The 20,875-nt window shown below is 44.1% G+C and overlaps 1 protein-coding gene across 1 annotated transcript in view; it reads right to left on the minus strand.

Moving 5' to 3' along the window:
• LOC120027709 (high affinity cAMP-specific 3',5'-cyclic phosphodiesterase 7A-like) overlaps window positions 1-12,098 on the minus strand; it is a 36,839-nt gene extending 24,741 nt beyond the window's left edge. The window contains exon 1 of the mRNA XM_038972699.1: window positions 12,086-12,098. Within this exon, the coding sequence (XP_038828627.1) occupies window positions 12,086-12,098 (13 nt within the window). The remainder of the gene's footprint in view (window positions 1-12,085) is intronic.
• Between the last annotated feature and the right edge of the window lie 8,777 nt (window positions 12,099-20,875).

Here is a 20,875-nt window from a genome sequence, read left to right on the forward strand (position 1 = left end):
AGGATGTGAAGCAAAGAGGCACTGAGTTTGAAGGTAGGCCTTGAAATACATCCACAGGTACACCTCCAATTGACTCAAATTATGTCAATTAGCCTATTAGAAGCTTCTAAAGCCATGACATCATTTTCTGGAATTTTCCAAGCCTTTTAAAAGGCACAGTCAACTTAGTGTAAGTAAACTTCTGACCCACTGGAATTGTGATACAGTGAATTATAAGTGAAATCATCTGTCTGTAAATAACTGTTGGAAAAATTACTTGTGTCATGCACAAAGTAGATGTCCTAACCGACTTGCCAAAACTATAGTTTGTTAACAAGACATTTGTGGAGTGGTTGAAAAACGATTTTTAATGACTCCAACCTGAGTGTATGTAAACTTCCGACTTCAACTGTATAGGCCTAGTATGTGTATGTTGGTGCCTGGCCCTACTCAGCAGGTTGCAGTAACATGAGGACCTAACCAAGGGATATCCTCAACCTCCTGTCACCCCAGCCTAGCTATCACCAACAGACAGACACTCAGGCCTGGGCACGGCCTTGGCTCACCTCCCCTTGCACGACACACCCCCCTCCAAACCTAGTCTACAGAGAGGGGCTCCCCCCCTCTCTCCCCCCCCCCTCTCTGCTCCCCCCCCCCCCCCTTCTGCATTTGCAGTGAAAGGTGGCAGAGCAAGAGCAGTGTTTATCGGACCATGAGGCATCCTGAAAATCAGTCTTCTCACAAAAATGTATGTAGCGTACGAATGGTTTGGCCTACAAACTATTATGACCCCTCTATAGAAAGGTGAGTCTCTCACAAACACGTACATGGATGCCCACCAGCCTCACAAGACTACCCCCCCCCCCCCCCTTAAGTAACCATCTGTCTTATGTAACCATACCAAATGTAACATATCTGGGTGCCCTGTAAGAATTTGTCAGCGAGTGGGTAAGCCAGCTCTACCATCCGTTCTATTGGGCAATATGCAATCACTGGAAAATAAACTGGGTGATCTCCGTTCGAGACTATCCTACCAACGGGACATTAAAACTGTAATATCTTCTATTTCACAGAGTCGTGGCTGAACGACAACACGGATATACATTTGGCTGGGTTTTCCATGCATCGGCAGGACAGAACAGCTACGTCTGGTAAGGAATATGTTCCGGGATTCATCCAATGGCATTGAGGAGTATACCACCTCAGTCACCGGCTTCATCAATAAGTGTATCGACAACGTAGTCCCCACAGTGGCCGTACGTACATATCCCAACCAGAAACAATGGATTACAGGCAACATCCACACCGCGCTAAAGGCTGGAGCTGCCGCTTTCAAGGAGTGAGACACTAATCCGAACGCTTATAAGAAATCCCGCAATGCCCTCCGACAGGCAAAGCGTCAATAGAGGACTAAGATTGAATCCCACTACACCGGCTCTGACGCTCGTCGGATGTGGCAGGGCTTGTTAACTATTACGGACGACAAAAGGGAAACCCAGCCTCGAGCTTCCCAGTGACGCAAGCCTACCATACGAGCTAAATGCCTTTTATGCTCGCTTCGAGGCAACCAACACTGAAGCATGCATGAGAGCACCAGCTGTTCCGGACACCAGTGTGATCACGCTTTTCATAGCCGATGTGAGCAAGACCTTTAAAAAAAAAGGGTCAACATTCACAAGGCCGAGGGACCAGATGGATTACCAGGACGTGTACTCAAAGCATGCGTGGACCAACTGGCAAGTGTCTTCACTGACATTTTCAACCTCTCCTTGACTGAGTCTGTAATACCTACATGTTTCAAGTAGACCACCATAGTCCCTGTGCCCAAGAAAGTGAAGGTAACCTGCCTAAATGACTACTGCCCCGTAGTCCTCACATCAGTAGCCATGAAGTGCTTTGAAAGGCTGGTCATGTCTCACATCAACACAATCATCCCGGAAACCCTAGACCCACTCTAATTTGCATACCACCCCAACAGATCCTCAATAACTTCTACAGCTGCACCATGGAGAGCATCCTGACCAGTTGCATCACCGCCTGGTATGGCACTACAGAGGGTAGTGCGTACGGCCCAGTACCTCACTGGGGCCAAGCTTCCTGCCATCCAGGACCTATATACTAGGCATGTCAGTAGAGGTAGGCCCAAATAATTGTCAGACTCCAAAACTGTTCTCTCTGCTACCGTACAGCAAACGGTACAGGAGCGCCAAGTCTAGGTCCAAAAGGCTCCTTTACTGCTTCTACCCCTAATCCATAAGACTGCTGAACAATTAATCAAATGGCCACCGGACTATTTACATTGATCCCCCCCGTTTTGTTTTTACAGTGCTGCTACTTGCTCTTTATTATCTGTGCAGTCACTTCACCCCTACCTACATGTACAAATTACCTTCACTAACCTGTACCCCCACACATTGACTAGGTACCCAACTCATAGCCTCGTTATTGTTATTTTAACTATTTCTTGAACTGCATTGTTGTTAAGGGCTCATAAGTAAACATTTCACAGTAAGGTCTATACCTGCTGTAGTCGGCGCACGTGACAAATAAAATTGGATCATACAAATGGTCCCAGAATTATATTTACCATGTCCGTCCAGTCTATGAGACCAGGCTGCCCACACAGGTGACCACACAGGTGACGTCAATCGGCTCAGCCTCATTTGTATCCATGATTTTTACCATTCCTCTCTCATCCCCTCTGGGCTCTTCTCTCAAAAGGAAAAATGTAACACTTTGAAGCCCTTTTCTCCCACAATGCAGTATGTGTAGAGGCTGTGTAAACATCCATTTATTGAGGCTTAAAAATCACACATTACAATTAACAAAATGTCTAAGCAGGTTATGGCCTGGTCCTATTGTCAATTGTCCCATCTGAAAACACAGTCGTGTAGTAAAGCTATAGTGAACAGTTTACCAACCACTGTGACACACCATCTTATTTGTCACATGCGTCATAGACAACAAGTGTAGACTAACAGTGAAATGCTTACAGGTACTTTTTCATGGAATGCAGAGTTAACAAATAAAATAGAGACAAGGAATAAATACGCAGTGAATGAGACACACACACGGAGTAGAAAATAACATGGCTATATACAGGGAGTGCCAGTAATGAGTCGAGGTTCAGGGGTACGAGGTAATTGAGGTAGCTATAGGTAGGGGTAAAGTGACTAGGCAACAGGATAGATAATAGACAGCAGCAGCGTGTGGGGAGTGTATATCACGTCAGTATGTATGTATGTGGGCGTATGTACAGTAGTGTGTGTATGTATTGGGGTGTCAGTGTAAGGGTAGAGTCTAGTGTGTGTGCATAGAATCAGTGCTAAAAAAATATATTTTTTAATAAACTGTCAATGCAGGTACTCCGGGTAGCCATTTGATTAGCTATTTAGCAGTCTTCTTATGGCTTGGGGGTAGAAGCTGTTCAGGGTGCGGTTGGTTCTAGACTTAATGCATTGGTACAGCTTGCTGTGCAGTAGCAGAGAGAACAGTCTTGGAGTCAGACAATTATTTGGTCCTTCCTCTGACACCGCCTGGTATAGAAGTCCTGGATGGCAGAGAGCTTGGCCCTCTGTAGCGCCTTGCGGTCAGAGGCCAAGCAGTTTCCATAGCAAGCGGTGACGGACAATCAAGATGCTCCCGATAGTGCAGCTGTAGAAATGTGAAGATCTGAGGGACCATGCCAAATCTTTTCAGCCTCCTGAGGGGGGAAGAGGCAATGTCATACCCTCTTCACAACGGTGTTGGGGTGTTTGGACCATGATAGATATAAACTCTAACCACTTACAAACACAGATAAGGATCAGAGGGGAGAATCTCAATTGCATACTCCGTGTCCCCACTCCTCTCCAAACCTATTGGAGAAGGTCAGAGAGAGGGACCTCTGGGTCTCATCCAATGGGTTTTGAGAAGGAAGCAAGGAGCGAGGCTGCAAGGAGTATGCAATTGAGATTCTCCCAAGTTTGTTCTCCTACAAGCCTACACACACTTACATTTTAGTAATTTAGTAGTGAGTGCACACATTTTCATACACACTTTCTCTGGGTATGTCCGTCTCCCTCTGTCCCTATAAGTCTAAGCTAACATGACGGTGGCAGCCAATCCAAGGCTAATCTTTTACCATCTGGCAAACAGGCTTGAGTCACGGTAGGTAATGTGGTGCAGTACTTTACTGTCAACACGTCACTGTGTTTACACACAGCACCGCCACTTAGCGTGTGCGTAATAACAACCGTGTGTGTGGGCGAGGCGCTCAGGCATATACAGAACGGCATCACACTCACAACACAAGGCTGGCAGCCTGATACTACCTTTGGATAAGGGCAAAGTAACATGCCCCGATACCCCACCTCACTGTAAACACAAACATACTGTACACAACGCTGGCATTGGCTTGGGCAGATGTTTGGGCTTTGTGTGCTAGTATGGTCACTATATCAATGTCACAGCTAAATGTGCAGAGGAACACACACAAAGATAAAACACAGACAGGCATAACCATACGCAAAGACCCCAAACTAGTGGATATAACCTTCTTACTCACACATTCACAAAACATACACAGAGCTTTGGCTGACATCTGTTGCCGGTGTCTAGGCTGGCCTGTATGGTCACTCATCACGTCAGTTAGCAGCCAACGGGCAGGATTACCCTCCACTCTACTAGAGGTCACAACCCCAGCACACAGATGTCAAAAAGGACGGGAGGGGTGTATACACACATACAGTACCGGTCAAAAGTTTGGACACACCTACTCATTCAAGTATTTGTTTATTTTTTACTATTTTCTACATTGTAGAATAATAGTGAAGACATCCACACTATGAAATAGCACATATGAAATCTGGTAACCAAAGAAAAGTGTTAAATCAAAAATGTTTTACTTGGAGATTCTTCAAAGTAGCCACCCTTTGCCTTGATGACAGCTTTGCACACACTTGACATTTTCTCAACCAGCTTCACCTTGAATGCTTTTCCAACAGTCTTGAAGGAGTTAGCACATATGCTGAGCACTTGTTGGCTGCTTTTCCTTCAATCTGCAGTCCAACTCTTCCCAAACCATCTTAATTGAGTTGAGGTCGGGCGATTGTGGAGGCCAGGTCATCTGATGCAGCACTCCATCACTCTCCTTCTTGGTCAAATAGTCCTTACACAGCCTGGAGGTGTGTTGGGTCATTGTCCTGTTGAAAAACAAATGATAGTCCCAATAAGCCCACACCAGATGGGATGGTGTATGGCTACAGAATGCTGTGGTAGCCACGCTGGTTAAGTGTGCCTTGAATTCTAAATAAATCACAGACAGTGTCACCAGCAAAGCACCCCCACACCTGCTCCATGCTTCACGGTGGGAACCATACATGCAGAGATCTGTTCACCTACTCTGTGTCTCACAAAGACACAGCAGTTAGAACCAAAAAGCTCAAATTTGGACTCGATGGTCTAATGTCCATTGCGCGTGTTTCTTGGCCCAAGAAAGTCTCTTCTTATTATTGGTGTCCTTTAGTAGTGGTTTCTTTGCAGCAATTCGACCATGAAGGCCTGATTCACAGTCTCCTCTGAACAGTTGATGTTGTGATGTCTGTTAATGAACTCTGAAGCATTTATTTGGGCTGCAATTTCCGAGGCTGGTAACTCTAATGAACTTATCCTCTGCATCAGAGGTAACTCTGGGTCTTCCATTCCTGTGGCGGTCCTCATGAGAGCCAGTTTCATCATAGCATGCGATGGTTTTTACGACTGCACTTGAAGAAACTTTCAAAGTTCTTGAAATGTTCCGTATTGCCTGACCTTCATGTCTTAAAAAGTAATGGACTGTCGTTTCTCTTTGCTTATTTGAGCTGTTCTTGCCATAATATGGACTTGGTCTTTCACCAAATAGGGCTATCTTCTGTATATCTCCCCTACCTTGTCACGTCACAACTGATTGACTCAAACTCATTAACTTCTTATGGCTGGGGGCAGTATTGAGTAGCTTGGATGAATAAGGTGCCCAGAGTAAACTGCCTGCTACTCAGGCCCAGAAGCTAAGATATGCATATTATTAGTAGATTTGGATAGAAAACACTCTGAAGTTTCTAAAACTGTTTGAATGATGTCTGTGAGTATAACACAACTCATATGGCAGGCAAAAACCTGAGAAAGAATCCAACCAGGAAGTGGGAAATCTGAGGTTGGCCTATCCAATATACAGTGTCTATGGGGTCATATTGCACTTCCTAAGGCTTCCACTAGATATCAAGAGTCTTTAGAACCTTGTTTCAGTCTTCTACTGTGAAGGATGAGGGAATGAGAGCTGTTTCAACCAGGTGTCTGGCAGAGTGCCATGAGCTCACTCAGACGCGCCCCCGTGAGAGGTAGCTGCGTTCCTTTTCGTTTCTAAAGACTAAGGAATTCTCCGGTTGAAACATTATTGAAGATTTGTTAAAAAACATCCTAAAGATTGATTCTATACATCGTTTGACATGTTTCTACGAATTGTAATGGAATTTTTTGACTTTGTCTGGCCTGCGCGTCATGAATTTGGATTTTTGAACTAAACGCGAACAAAAAGGAGGTATTGACAAATTATGGACTTTATCGAACAAAACAAACATTTAGTGGAACTAGGATTCCTGGGAGTGCATTCTGATGAAGATCAAAGGTAAGTGAATATTTATAATGCTATTTCTGACTTCTGTTGACTCCACAACATGGCGGGTACCTGTATGGCTTGTTTTTGTGTCCGAGCGCCGTACTTAGATTATTGCATGGTGTGCCTTTTCATTAAAGTTTTTGAAATCTGACACAGCGGTTGCATTAAGGAGAAGTTTATCTAAAGTTCCATGTAAAACACTTGTATCTTTTATCAATATTGATGAGTATTTCTGTAAATTGATGTGGTTCTCTGCAAAATTACCAGATGTTTTGGAGGCAAAACATTACTGAACATAACACGCCAATGTAAACTGAGATTTTTGGGATATAAATATGAACTTTATCGAACAAAACATACATGTATTGTGTTACATGAAGTCCTATGAGTGATTAGTGATTAATTTAAGGTTAGTGATTAATTTAATCTCTATTTCTGCTTTTTGTGACTCCCCTTTGGCTGGAAAAATGGCTGTGTTTCTGTGACTAGGTACTGACCTAACATAATCAGATGGTGTGCTTTCGTCGTAAAGCCTTTTTGAAATCGGACACTGTGGTGGGATTAACAACAAGTTTATCTTTAAAAATGGTGTAAAATACTTGTATGTTTGAGGAATTTTAATTATGAGATTTCTGTTGTTTGAATTTGGCGCCCTGCACTTTCACTGGCTGTTGTCAAGTCGATCCCATTAACGTGATCTCAGCCGTAAGAAGTTAAAGGAAAGACATTCCACATATTAACTTAACTTCTTCAGGGTAGGGGGCAGCATTTTCACTTTTGGATAAATAGCATGCCCAAATTCAACTGCCTGCTACTCATCCCCAGAATATAAGATATGCATATTATTAGTAGATTTGGATAGAAAACACTCTGAAGTTTCTAAAACTGTTTGAATCATGTCTGTGAGTATAACAGAACTTATGTAGCAGGCAAAACCCCAAGGACAAACCATTCAGAATTTTCTTTTTTTTGAGGTCACTCTTTTCAATGAGTTTTTATTGGGACACCAGATTTCTAAGGGACTTGTTTGAAGTTCCTACCGCTTCCACTGGATGTCACCAGTCTTTGGAAATTGGTTGAGGTTTTTCCTTTGTGTAATGAAGAAGTACAGCCATCTTAAATGAGTCACTTGAAGTAAATTGTTTGAGGCACATTACCAGAAAAGTTGCATCAGTTTGTTTTCTTTTTGTATTGAACACAGATCATCCCGTCTTCAATTTGATCGATTATTAACGTTTAAAAATACCTAAACGTTGTATTACAAAAGTAGTTTGAAATCTTTTGGTAAAGTTTACATGTAACTTTTGAGATATTTTGTAGTGACGTTGCGCAAGTTGGAAGCTGCGTTTTTCTGGATGAAACGCGCCAAATAAATTGACATTTTGGATATATATGGACGGAATTAATCGAACAAAAGGACCATTTGTGATGTTTATGGGACATATTGGAGTGCCAACAAAAGAAGTTCATCAAAGGCATGAATTTTATTTTTATTTCTGCGTTTTGTGTCGTGCCTGCAGTGTTGAAATATGCTACTCTGTTTACTGTTGTGCTATCATCAGATAATAGCATCTTATGCTTTCGCCGAAAAGCCTTTTTGAAATCTGACATTTTGGCTGGATTCACAACGAGTGTAGCTTTAATTTGGTATCTTACATGTGTGATTTAATGAAAGTTTGATTTTTATATCATTTTATTTGAATATGGCGCTCTGTATTGTCCCTGGCTATAGGCCAGGTGGGACGATTGCATCCCACCTACCCCAGAGAGGTTAAGGCACACCTGTTAATTGAAATGCATTCTAGGTGACTACATCATGAAGCTGGTTGAGAGAATGCCAAGAGTGTGCAAAGCTGTCATCAAGGCATAGGGTGGCTATTTGAAGAATCTCAAATATAAATTGTAACATTGATTTGTTTAACTCTTTTTTGGTTACTACATGATTCCATGTGTTATTTCATAGTAGATGTTGTCACTATTCTACAATGTAGAAAATAGTAAAAAATGAAAACCCTTGAATGAGTAGGTGTTCTAAAACTTTTGACCAGTACTGTATGCGATATCAGTTGTTTTCCATTTTTAATAAATTACCAAAAAATACAAAATTAACCTGTTTCTGCTTTGTCATTATGGGGTAGTGTGTAGATTGATGAGGAAAAATAAACGTCCTTTTAGAATAAGGCTGTCACAACACAATGTCACAGATGTCTCAAGTTGCAGGAGCGTGCAATTGGCATGCTGACTGCAGGAATGTCCACCAGAGCTGTTGCCAGAGGATTTCATGTTAATTTCTCTACCATAAGCCGCCTCCAATGTCATTTTAGAGAATTTGACAGTACGTCCAACTGACCTCACAACCACAGACCACGTGCATGGTGTTGTGTCGGAGAGCAGTTTGCTGATGTCTATGTTGTGAACAGAGAGCCCCATGGTGGCAGTGGGGTTATGGTACGGGCAGGCATAAGCTACGGACAACTGCATTTTATCAATGGCAATTTGAATGCACAGAAATACCGTGATGAGATCCCGAGGCCCATTTGCGAGGCCCATCTTAAGGTATTTGTGACCGACAGATGCATATCTGTATTCCCAGTAGAGGTCGACCGATTAAATCGTAACGGCCGATTAATTAGGGCTGATTTCAAGTTCTCATAACAATCGGTAATCGTCATTTTTGGACATCGATTATGGCCGATTACATTGCACTCCACGAGGAGACTGCGTGGCAGGCTGACTACCTGTTATGCGAGTGCAGCAAGGAGCCAAGGTTAGGAGCTAGCTAGCATTACACTTATCTTATAAAAAAACAATCAATCTTAACATAATCACTAATTAACTACACATGGTTGATGATATTACTAGTTTAACTAGCTTGACCTGCGTTGCAAATAAATCGATGCGGTGCATGTTAATTTATCATTGAATCACAGCCTACTTCTCCAAACGGTTGATTTAACAAGCGCAGTCGCGAAAAAAAGCACTGCCGTTGCTCCAACGTGTACCTAACCATAAACATCAATGCCTTTCTTAAAATCTTTCTTAAAATCAATATATTTTTAAACCTGCATATTTAGTTAATATTGCCTGCTAACATGAATTTCTTTTAACTAGGGAAATTGTGTCACTTCTCTTGCGTTCCGTGCAAGCAGAGTCAGGGTATATGCAGCAGTTTGGGCCGCCTGGCTCATTGAGAACTGTGTGAAGACCATTTCTTCCTAACAAAGACCGTAATTAATTTTCCAGAATTGTACATAATTATGACATAACATTGAAGGTTGTGCAATGTAACAGCAATATTTAGACTTAGGGATGCCACCCGTTAGATAAAATACGGTACGGTTCCGTATTTCACTGAAAGAATAAACGTTTTGTTTTCGAAATTATAGTTTCCGGATTTGACCATATTAATGACCAAAGGCTTGTATTTCTGCGTTATTATAATTAAGTCTATGATTTGATAGAGCAGTCTGACTGAGCGGTGGTAGGCAGCAGCAGGCTCGTAAGCATTCATTCAAACAGCACTTTCCTGCATTTGCCAGCAGCTCTTCGCAATGCTTCAAGCATTGCGCTGTTTATGACTTCAAGCCTATCAACTCCCGAGATTAGGCTGGCAATACTAAAGTATCTATTAGAACATACAATAGTTAAAGGTATATGAAATACAAATGGTATAGAGAGAAATAGTCCTATAATAACTACAACCTAAAACTTCTTACCTGGGAATATTGAAGATTCATGTTAAAAGGAACCACCAGCTTTCATATGTTCTGAGCAAGGAACTTAAACGTTAGCTTTTTTACATGGCACATATTGCACTTACTTTCTTCAACACTTTGTTTTTTCATTATTTAAACCAAATTGAACATGTTTCATTATTTATTTCAGACTAAATAGATTTTATTGATGTATTAAATGAAGTTAAAATAAGTGTTAATTCAGTATTGTTGTAATTGTCATTAATATATAAATAATTGTCTGATTAATCGGTATCTGCTTTTTTTGGTCCTCCAATAAATCGGTATCAGCGTTGAAAAATCATAATCGGTCAACCTCTAATTCCCAACCAGAACTCTACAGAGCTAACCCTGTGAATTATAATTTATGCCAAGTCCAGTAGCTCCAGGTCTTTACAGTGGTGTTCAGCAGAGACTGGTCAAAGCTCATCCACACACACTTCCCTGTTTTAGCCCCATTGATAAAACCTGACTTCCTCATGTTGTCAGTCATAAAAACACTGGGTTCTAGCTGAGGGCATGAAACACTGGGTTCTAGCTGAGGGCATGAAACACTGGGTTCTAGCTGAGGGCATGAAACACTGGGTTCTAGCTGAGGACTGCCCACAGACAGACAGCACAAGTCAGGCTAAGGAGGAAGCCATCACTATTCCCATAAACTCTGGAATAACACACACATGGTGTGTCTAAACAGATAAAAAAAGCAGCTGAGCTTCATAAAGTGACAGCTTCCTCCTGAGTTATGGACCCTCGCGGTGCAATGCTGTAATACATCATGGTACATTCCAGTAAGGCAGTGCTAAAGCCATAAACCTGGACGTAAATGCAACGCAGGTTGCTGCATGTGTGCACGCATGTGTGCCATTGCTTACACAAATCCAGTTTGAATCTGCTTGCTAACACGGGTTATATAGGGAGTGGACACACTCCACTCCGGGCTGTTGCGGGGAGATTTCGCTGCAGTGGAATTTCACAGGCATCCAGGCAGTGGCTCAGGGTATTGAAACACCTGTTGTATGTGAAGTGAATCAAGGTAAAAATGTAGTCATTCATAACCGCCACTCCAATGCTAATGTTTCACAGAGTAAACACAAAGAGCAGGAAGGAAGACTTGCATGTAGGCCGAGCAGTGAGCATGCAGCACAAACTGTCTGTGGTGTTGACGTGTACAGCCTCATTCTCACATCCCATTGTACTCAACACAGTAGCACATAAACAACGCTAACGTGAGAGAGGGGCCCCGAGAGAGAGAATTGTATGGTTGGTTTAGATCCTTCCTGTTTCCTACTGTAAATAAGGTCCTGAACTGTAGTCCTAAACTCCTCCAGGGAGAGTAAATACTCCTGTTAATTGAGTCATGTAAAGAAAACTCCAGACATTTGATAAGGGAAAGTGCTACTCCTAAAGAGGGTACACCATTCAGGGAACAGTCAGACTATTCTCATGAAGGTTGTGTCAGTTTGCATGTTGGGGGTTAAAGCCGTGTGGTTGTGAAAGAGCAGCAGCAAGGCTCTGAACAGCTCCTTCAGAATTCTTACCACATCCTGAAACTACGTCAATCCAGCCACACATGCCACCATCTCAAAACCGTATCACTTCAGTTAACATCAACGGGCCAACGCAACAAAAAAGTGCACTCTTTTACACCCCCCCCAAACATGCCCACAGCCAACAACTCTTGATGGGATCCCCTCTGTCTGCAGAAAAACAACTAGTGGTATCTTGTCCTGTTGTGTACCTCGCTGGATCATATTTACCAATTCTCCTTTTTCCTGTCGTAAATCAGCATGTGACTTACTGCTCCAACACTGTGTTTCTGTCGACAGATTTGTATATCTAGGTTACACACATTAGAAATATCAATTGGCTCTGTGGCCTGGCCTTATCAGTGAAGAGGTGTGTATTTCAGTGATCGATCAATGCTCCAGGCACAGTGGCACATGGTACTGGCAGCTGCATTGTTCCCTGTAATGGCCTGGCTCTCTCGATGTAAACGCCAACTCAGGAGTCAAATGAGGTAATCTTGCCTGTGTGTAATGTAGACCACATGATTAAAGGACCGTGTTCTACTCCTTGTCCTGTACAACAGGACTTGTCATAGTGTCCAGCGTCAAACTAATGTCTACTTGACTCCTAGGGTGGACAAGCACCCTCTGCTTCCAATCTACTTGGACATTATCCTGATGTCAGCGCTAAGTAAAACACCTTGAAGCCACAGAATATACTTTAGCCTTCTCTTTTTACACCTCAACGTACACATGCATAGGCCCCTAGAAGGTGTTTCTCCTTTAAATGTAATATCATTGCATGGATCTCGTCTACAGAGGATACGATATTGCTGCAAACTAAAAGCCCTATGGACACAAACAAGGCCTTCTCTTCCCATGCTGTGGCCATGGGAGCCGCGCCGCCTCTTCTAGAGCATATTTCACACCCATTCACATGCATAACTCCAAGAAAACTTTTGTTTTTGTGCTTGAACCCTACACTTTCCCCGTCTGTTTACAAGAGGAAATGTGAGTGAGTGAGATCTGAGTTTGACAGAGAGCTAAAACCACTGGCCTCAAACTGGGCACATGTTGAACCGGCTCCCTCAGTAACGCTAGCTCTAGCCCGTCCTATGTCCCTGCTTCCACAAACACCAGGACCAAGCACACTGGTACCAGAACCACACAGAAAAAACACTGCAGTGACCACAGAGGAAAAGACTCAAACTTATGGCCAAACAGTGGGAGAAAAACAAATGTTTAGAGGGACAGTAGTCGCACCATGGCAAGCGATGGTGTGTGTTCTGAAAAAGCAAACATCTCCCTTCCCTCTCCTGCTGGGACGAGTCTCCCCTCTCCTGCTGGGACGAGTCTCCCCTCTCCTGCTGGGACGAGTCTCCCCTCTCCTGCTGGGACGAGTCTCCCCTCTCCTGCTGGGACGAGTCTCCCCTCTCCTGCTGGGACGAGTCTCCCCTCTCCTGCTGGGACGAGTCTCCCCTCTCCTGCTGGGACGAGTCTCCCCTCTCCTGCTGGGACGAGTCTCCCCTCTCCTGCTGGGACGAGTCTCCCCTCTCCTGCTGGGACGAGTCTCCCCTCTCCTGCTGGGACGAGTCTCCCCTCTCCTGCTGGGACGAGTCGCCCCTCTCCTGCTGGGACGAGTCTCCCCTCTCCTGCTGGGACGAGTCTCCCCTCTCCTGCTGGGACGAGTCTCCCCTCTCCTGCTGGGACGAGTCTCCCCTCTCCTGCTGGGACGAGTCTCCCCTCTCCTGCTGGGACGAGTCTCCCCTCTCCTGCTGGGACGAGTCTCCCCTCTCCTACTGGGACGAGTCTCCCCTCTCCTACTGGGACGAGTCTTCCCTCTCCTACTGGGACGAGTCTTCCCTCTCCTACTGGGACGAGTCTTCCCTCTCCTACTGGGACGAGTCTTCCCTCTCCTACTGGGACGAGTCTTCCCTCTCCTACTGGGACGAGTCTTCCCTCTCCTACTGGGACGAGTCTTCCCTCTCCTACTGGGACGAGTCTTCCCTCTCCTACTGGGACGAGTCTTCCCTCTCCTACTGGGACGAGTCTTCCCTCTCCTACTGGGACGAGTCTTCCCTCTCCTACTGGGACGAGTCTTCCCTCTCCTACTGGGACGAGTCTTCCCTCTCCTACTGGGACGAGTCTTCCCTCTCCTACTGGGACGAGTCTTCCCTCTCCTACTGGGACGAGTCTTCCCTCTCCTACTGGGACGAGTCTTCCCTCTCCTACTGGGACAAGTCTTCCCTCTCCTACTGGGACAAGTCTTCCCTCTCCTACTGGGACAAGTCTTCCCTCTCCTACTGGGACAAGTCTTCCCTCTCCTACTGGGACAAGTCTTCCCTCTCCTACTGGGACAAGTCTTCCCTCTCCTACTGGGACAAGTCTTCCCTCTCCTACTGGGACAAGTCTTCCCTCTCCTACTGGGACAAGTCTTCCCTCTCCTACTGGGACAAGTCTTCCCTCTCCTACTGGGACAAGTCTTCCCTCTCCTACTGGGACAAGTCTTCCCTCTCCTACTGGGACAAGTCTTCCCTCTCCTACTGGGACAAGTCTTCCCTCTCCTACTGGGACAAGTCTTCCCTCTCCTACTGGGACAAGTCTTCCCTCTCCTACTGGGACAAGTCTTCCCTCTCCTACTGGGACAAGTCTTCCCTCTCCTACTGGGACAAGTCTTCCCTCTCCTACTGGGACAAGTCTTCCCTCTCCTACTGGGACAAGTCTTCCCTCTCCTACTGGGACAAGTCTTCCCTCTCCTACTGGGACAAGTCTTCCCTCTCCTACTGGGACAAGTCTTCCCTCTGTAGTGCTGATCTCTTCACATGAAACCTAAATCTGATGCAAATCATCATTTCAAGTAACCCCACTTAACACTACAACGAGCCTGTAGCTCGTTGTAAGAGCCCAACAGCACACAGCCACCCATTACAAATGAACTGTGGCCCACTCCAGAGAAACAAGGGGCAAACACGACCCAGGAGCACAATGGACCCTACAGTGCATTTGTACACAGGGCCATCTGATCTAGCACCCTGCTGACTATGGTCTTCTCACAGGGGGCATAGAACTAGAATGAGCAGAAGGGACATCCCCCGTTCAAAGCAACGTTACATGGTGTAACATGGCAGCCATTTGGAATATTCAACTAACTAATGCTCATCGCATCAGAAAACTGAGCGGGACTTTATCCGTTCTAGTAACAAATTCTATGCTAGGGGGTCGGGACTCCGGTGGTCCTTCAGTGGGGAGGGTCTGTGAAGCATGGTCCATCAGAGACCAGTGCACTAGAATGTGAGCCCACACAACCGGACCCGCTACTATCCCACAATGCACCCTAACACACACCACTTCTACAAGGATGATGGAACACAAAGTGCCCGGAGTGATGGATGGATGTAGCTTGTCTGGTTGATCTATCCCTGCGCACATTCCACAACACCTGACAGAAAATCATTTATCCTGAGAGCCAGAGAAAGGTGGGCTCAGAGAGGGGCTGTATATCTGTCAATGAGTGTGATTTGAAAGCAGACACACGTGGGTGGTTATGTGAAGCAGTGGACTTGACAAAAGACTAATGGATTGCCCACCGAAGACGGATGGGACCCGAACACAAAACACACGTCTCACTGCCTGGTTAATGTGTTACAATGCCATGGGAGTTCAATTGGGGGAGGGGGCTGACTTGAACAAAAGTGCAATGTATAACTATTCTGTAGGATGACTATGAACTACTAAACATGATACAAGTTGGCATCATCATCATCATTAGTTGATTACTTTAGTCATGTGTTATCAGTTCCAGGACTTACCAAATTGAAAATATATTAATATAATAATGTTATAATGACAAAGATATTGGCTTCCTTGCACCAAACTTTGCATCAAACGATACTGAAACTCATAGGCATAAGCGACATTGCACAACTATGCCATTAATAGGCCTACTGTGCAATTGGAGGATAAGAACTAAAGGAATAGGTTATCCAATGCGGCTCAATATTTTAACGCGAGTCTGTTAACGTGTCTAGATTGGAACACACTACAAAGTAAACAGGCAACACATTCCTTGGCGCACACATTGTAACAACTGGTAGGAGACAGTTGTTGCAACAATAACAATACAGACAATGTTCACGATACTGTACAGTTATGTGTATGTGCAGAATTGGAACGTGACTGCATTAACTGATCAAGGAGAACGGTTCATGTTGTACAGGTTCAGGGTGACATTGCAAATTGATACCACCTGCAGGATTCCCATACGACTCATGAATCTGAAAGAAGCGATTCAACAGCTGGTTATTAGGTAGTTCATGACATTTGTCATCAACTTGATTATGTAGTGTCAATATGGCGTGCAGAAACCGTGTATTTGAAACCGAAACAGGTCAAATAATTAGGTAGTACCTGAGACAGCTGTCTTGGATCAGGAGCGCCGAAGAGAGACGAGCTGGAGCTGAAACTGATGGCTCCTCTCCGGCTGAGGACATGCTTAGGAACCGGCCTGTCTAGAGGCAAAACCGGCAGCTGATAACATACTTCCATTGAACAAAGTCAGAGCTGGATCCAGATCAAAATTCAAATTTAAAAAATGTAATAAACAGAAATGAATTGATAGAATGGAAAATGAAATGCAGGAAACGAATAGGGTTGATTGCAGAGCGGTATCCCTCCTTTGTGGGGGGATCAGTTGTAATGCTTCAGCAGTAAGGTAGGCTACTTGTTCTTGTTCTAGGCGACTTTAAACTTGACAAAATCGCCGTCATTGATACATTGTCTATGTTTCTCGTCTCATTTGGTCCCATTCTATTCGGATTATTTTCATGCTGCTCATTCGCTCCTTATTCCACACAGATTTGGGCCCTCAAAAGACGAGGCCTCTATTTTCTGCATCTTTATAAAAACGCGTACTCATTTTTTGTCCAAAACTCCTCAGACGTGATCCATCTCAAAATCTAAACAAAAGGAACGAACGACCCCTCAAAACACGACAGCTACCGATATACAGCACTGGTGGATGAAGTGAAAGGAATCCTACGAGGTAAATATTGGAGAAGTTGCCTTTACAGTGGTTTGGTGGTATTCATTTAACGTGCCAGAAGAAACATTATCAATATGTATTCGGTCTTTTTTCACAATACAAGTATAAATAGTACCCGTAATTGACCACACTTCTGTCTCACTCAATGCAGCACTGTGTAATTTCAACAGAAAGTGGCTGGCTCAAGGGGAAACCCGACGTCAATCTCACTCAAATGTCGGCGTCCGGCAAACAATATTAAGTGCAACGACAAAGCAAAAATGTGAATCAAGGTAAATGTATCTCTTTTAACTACCTAGCTAGCTATCTTCCTTCCTTTAAAAAAACGTTAGTCTGCTCTCGAACACACCACCTGCCAGAGATGGAACCGTTCGAGCGACCGCATAACGCCCTTGTGCAATTTATCCAATTGCAGCATGGCTACTAATGTCACATCTATAGTGATTGGACAATGGCATAGACTTCGTTTGCAACAAGCTACGCTATTGGCTAGACGTCCAGGGCGATCCCCCGATACTGATTTGAGCAGTCGTTCACGGACGGCGCGGATCTCCACAAGGGTATTCCAGCACAATGGGGTTTGCCCTAGAGCAGTCCACATCATTGTATGTGATTACCTTTCTTGCGTGAGTCATCCAGTTGTAGCGTACTTGAGAAGTGGGACTCAAGTTTTCAATGTGAGGCTATGGTGGAATTTAGTGGAATACACTTCCAGTATACAAAAGTAATGTTTTTTAATGATCTGTTTATAAAAGCTAAAGGGTGTCTGATAGCTCAGACTAATATAATACAAGTCAAGAAGAGGCTACTTACATCTGAAATGACTTGTATCGATCTTTACTGACCACCCCACCTTCATTGATAGCCTGGCTAGCTATGCACACTTTGGCACATGTAACCTTTATTTAACTAGTCAAGTCGATTAAGAACACATTCTTATTTACAATGACGGCCTACATCAGCCAAACCCGGACTACGCTGGGCCAATTGTGCACCGCCCTATGGTAGCCCCAATCACATCCGGTTGTGATACAGCCTGCATTCGAATCAGCGTGTCTTTAGTTACGCCTCTAGCACTGACATAACATGGAATACAAGGAATGGAGTGGAATATTAGCTAAACAGACTGGCAACCACCCACTGGGCACACACTGGTTGAATCAACATGGTTTCCACGCCATTTCAACTGACGCAGTAGGAAGGAGAACTTCCCACAGATGTATCTGCAAGAGAGAGAGAGAACAGAACTCATACTCCGCCTGTCCTGCATCAATGTCAGGCTGACCTATATCCATTACTAACACCTATTACCTGCAGACAGTGGCTATTGTCCAGTAGGTCTCTATTGTCAGGTCGTGTGAGTAGTAGGCTAGACCTAAATAATACCTTCTTTCCATGAAGTCAAGGAACAAACCATTCCATTCCAGAATTCTCCCCTGAAAACACTGTTCTAAGAACCACCTCTACATACATTCTTACTCAACTTTTTTTTCTGTCTTATGCAGGAGAACTGGTGGCTGAGGTGTACCATGGCAACAGTCAGGCTGAATGCCAGTTGAGGGGCATAATGAGTACCCCTCTGGCCTCTCCTCCACTACATCCCTCCCTCCCTCTCTTCTACGGCACTCTCAATGCAATTCCACACAATCACACTCCTTGGGAGGTTCTGCGTCTTTTCCAGGCAACTGAAGCAACAGTGTGCCACATCACTCCACCAGCCAGTCACTCACCCTCAGCGAAGACTAGGCACATGATAGTAGAACCCCATATCAACCTTAGCAAAGGACAAACCAATCCAGACCCATTAGATTAGACTAGATATCGACTGGTGACGTTCTAACGGGTCAGAATGACTGGGCCTAGCTGTGGTGATTAATAAACTGCATTTTTCATACACATTTCAAAAAGTGTAGTTGAGGTTGGTGTTTATTTGGTATTTTTTACTAAATGTTTTCAACAAACCACTTGATCACTCTAAAATTACATAAGTGTGTGCATGCATGTGTGTGTATGTGTACACACTCCCATGAGTGTGACTGTCTGTGGGAAAGGGTAGGAAAACATTTGTTAATTAATTCCTCCAACAGTTCCTTTATAGCACACACATATTGGTCCCTAGGCAGATATGCTCAGCTGCATCAGGCACCCGGCAAGCCCAGGGGGCGCGGAGTATAGAGCATGGAGTCCAGGGACAGGTTAGCTGCATACCTGCTGATTCTCCAAGCAGCTACAAGTATCTTGTTGCAATTCCCCCACACCTCCCACCCCCTCCTCCTTTGTCTGTGACAGCCTTTAGGGAACCAGAGGAGTCGCTAGCACTAATTGATGATACAGTGGGGCCCTCTGGATAAGAGCGACTGACTATTGGCAAAAAGTGGCATTCCTTATATAACATGTTCAGATGTAATAAGCCCACACGTTTAATTTGACTAGACTTGAACAATAAACATGACTGTTTTTTATCAGGAAATGAACCGTCAATAAAATTTGAATCCAATCCTTCATGCCAATCTGTGGTTTTCTATGGACTTTCAACACCATAAACAATAAATTACAACTGTGATATGCCACTCCTTGAAAGAATAACTGGTCTAAATGATTAGACTTTACCCGATCTAACTTTACCCGATCTTTACCCGATCTAAATGATTAGATATCAAATCAAATTGCATTGGTCACATACACATAATTAGGTGATGATATTGCGGATGTAGCGAAATGCTTGTAAAACAATAAGCGTTCTGGGCTAATAATGTAAAAAATAACACACAAAAAAACAAAATACTGCAAAGTTACTTAGTGAACTAGAACCAGAGCTGCCATGTCTGTCGGCGCCATCTTGCCTTTTACTATTGCTATCATTAGTCTTTATATACACTGAGCTGAGGTGAAAACTATTTATATTGTTACGGTAAACTTTGAGTCCACCTGCAAACCCTTTATGGAGTTACGTGTTTACCTCTGGTCATGTTCATCTGTAAAATCTGCATGTATGTATTGCCATCTTGTGGAAGAAGAGTATTCATGCAGGGGGGGGGGGGGGGGGGGGGGGGAATTATCTTACCTTTCTTCTATATTCCAGTAGGCGGTGCTCTTGTGTCACTGAATACAGAGGTCTTGTGAAAACCATGGTGGAACCCTATCGAGCCTACTGAACAGATAGTATACTAAAAAGCACAACATTACGTTAAATATTTTACCTTATCTTTCCCCATCCTCTCAGACAGTCATCAACCGGTTGACACCATTACTATTCCACCCAAACACCTCAGTATCCTGCAGTATAGTAGACCTACATCCGAGTCCCCTTTAAACCCCAACCCAACATCCAGGTAACAATGTTAGGGCCACTGGCGGCGAGGCCTGCTGAAATGTGAGCCCATGACTATCTGCCTGTATGTTTTATTCATCTCATCTGCTGATCTAGTCCTCCACAGAGCAGACACCTGACTCCACTGACCTGTCTGTCTCTCACAGGGACGACTGAAGCACTGGAGCTGACGGCCTGGACAGAGGAACAGGTAGGAGGAGAGGAACGGGAAAGTCAGAGACAGAGATAGGAATAACTGTGGACAAATGCAGAGGATGTGTTTGGCAAAAATGTATCTTAAGTCTTTTGAGTTCTGTTGTTTGGTTTTTGAGGTCTTAGTCCATGTTTCAACAGTAAGGCGACAGGTTCTCTCATTTTGGTGTTCTCTGATGAATTTGGACAATGTATTTAGTGACTCTTGGAACAAATAGAGTGTTGAAGATAAAACATAGTGAGGGAGAGTTTGGGAAACAATTGAACTGTAGGTTCCCTGTGGGAATTTTTTTTAATTAATATTTACAACAGTTCTATCAATAATGAATAGAGATGCTGTGTGAACAGTATACAATTACTGGCAGATCAGGGGATCAGCTGAACAACCGCACAGTCAACATCAGGTATCATATGAAAATCATTGTGGTTGATGTGTTGTGCAGGTAATGGTGAGAAAAG

The sequence above is a fragment of the Salvelinus namaycush genome, chromosome 33 (genome assembly GCF_016432855.1).
Source record: "Salvelinus namaycush isolate Seneca chromosome 33, SaNama_1.0, whole genome shotgun sequence".
In the NCBI taxonomy this organism is placed as follows: Eukaryota; Metazoa; Chordata; class Actinopteri; order Salmoniformes; family Salmonidae; genus Salvelinus; species Salvelinus namaycush.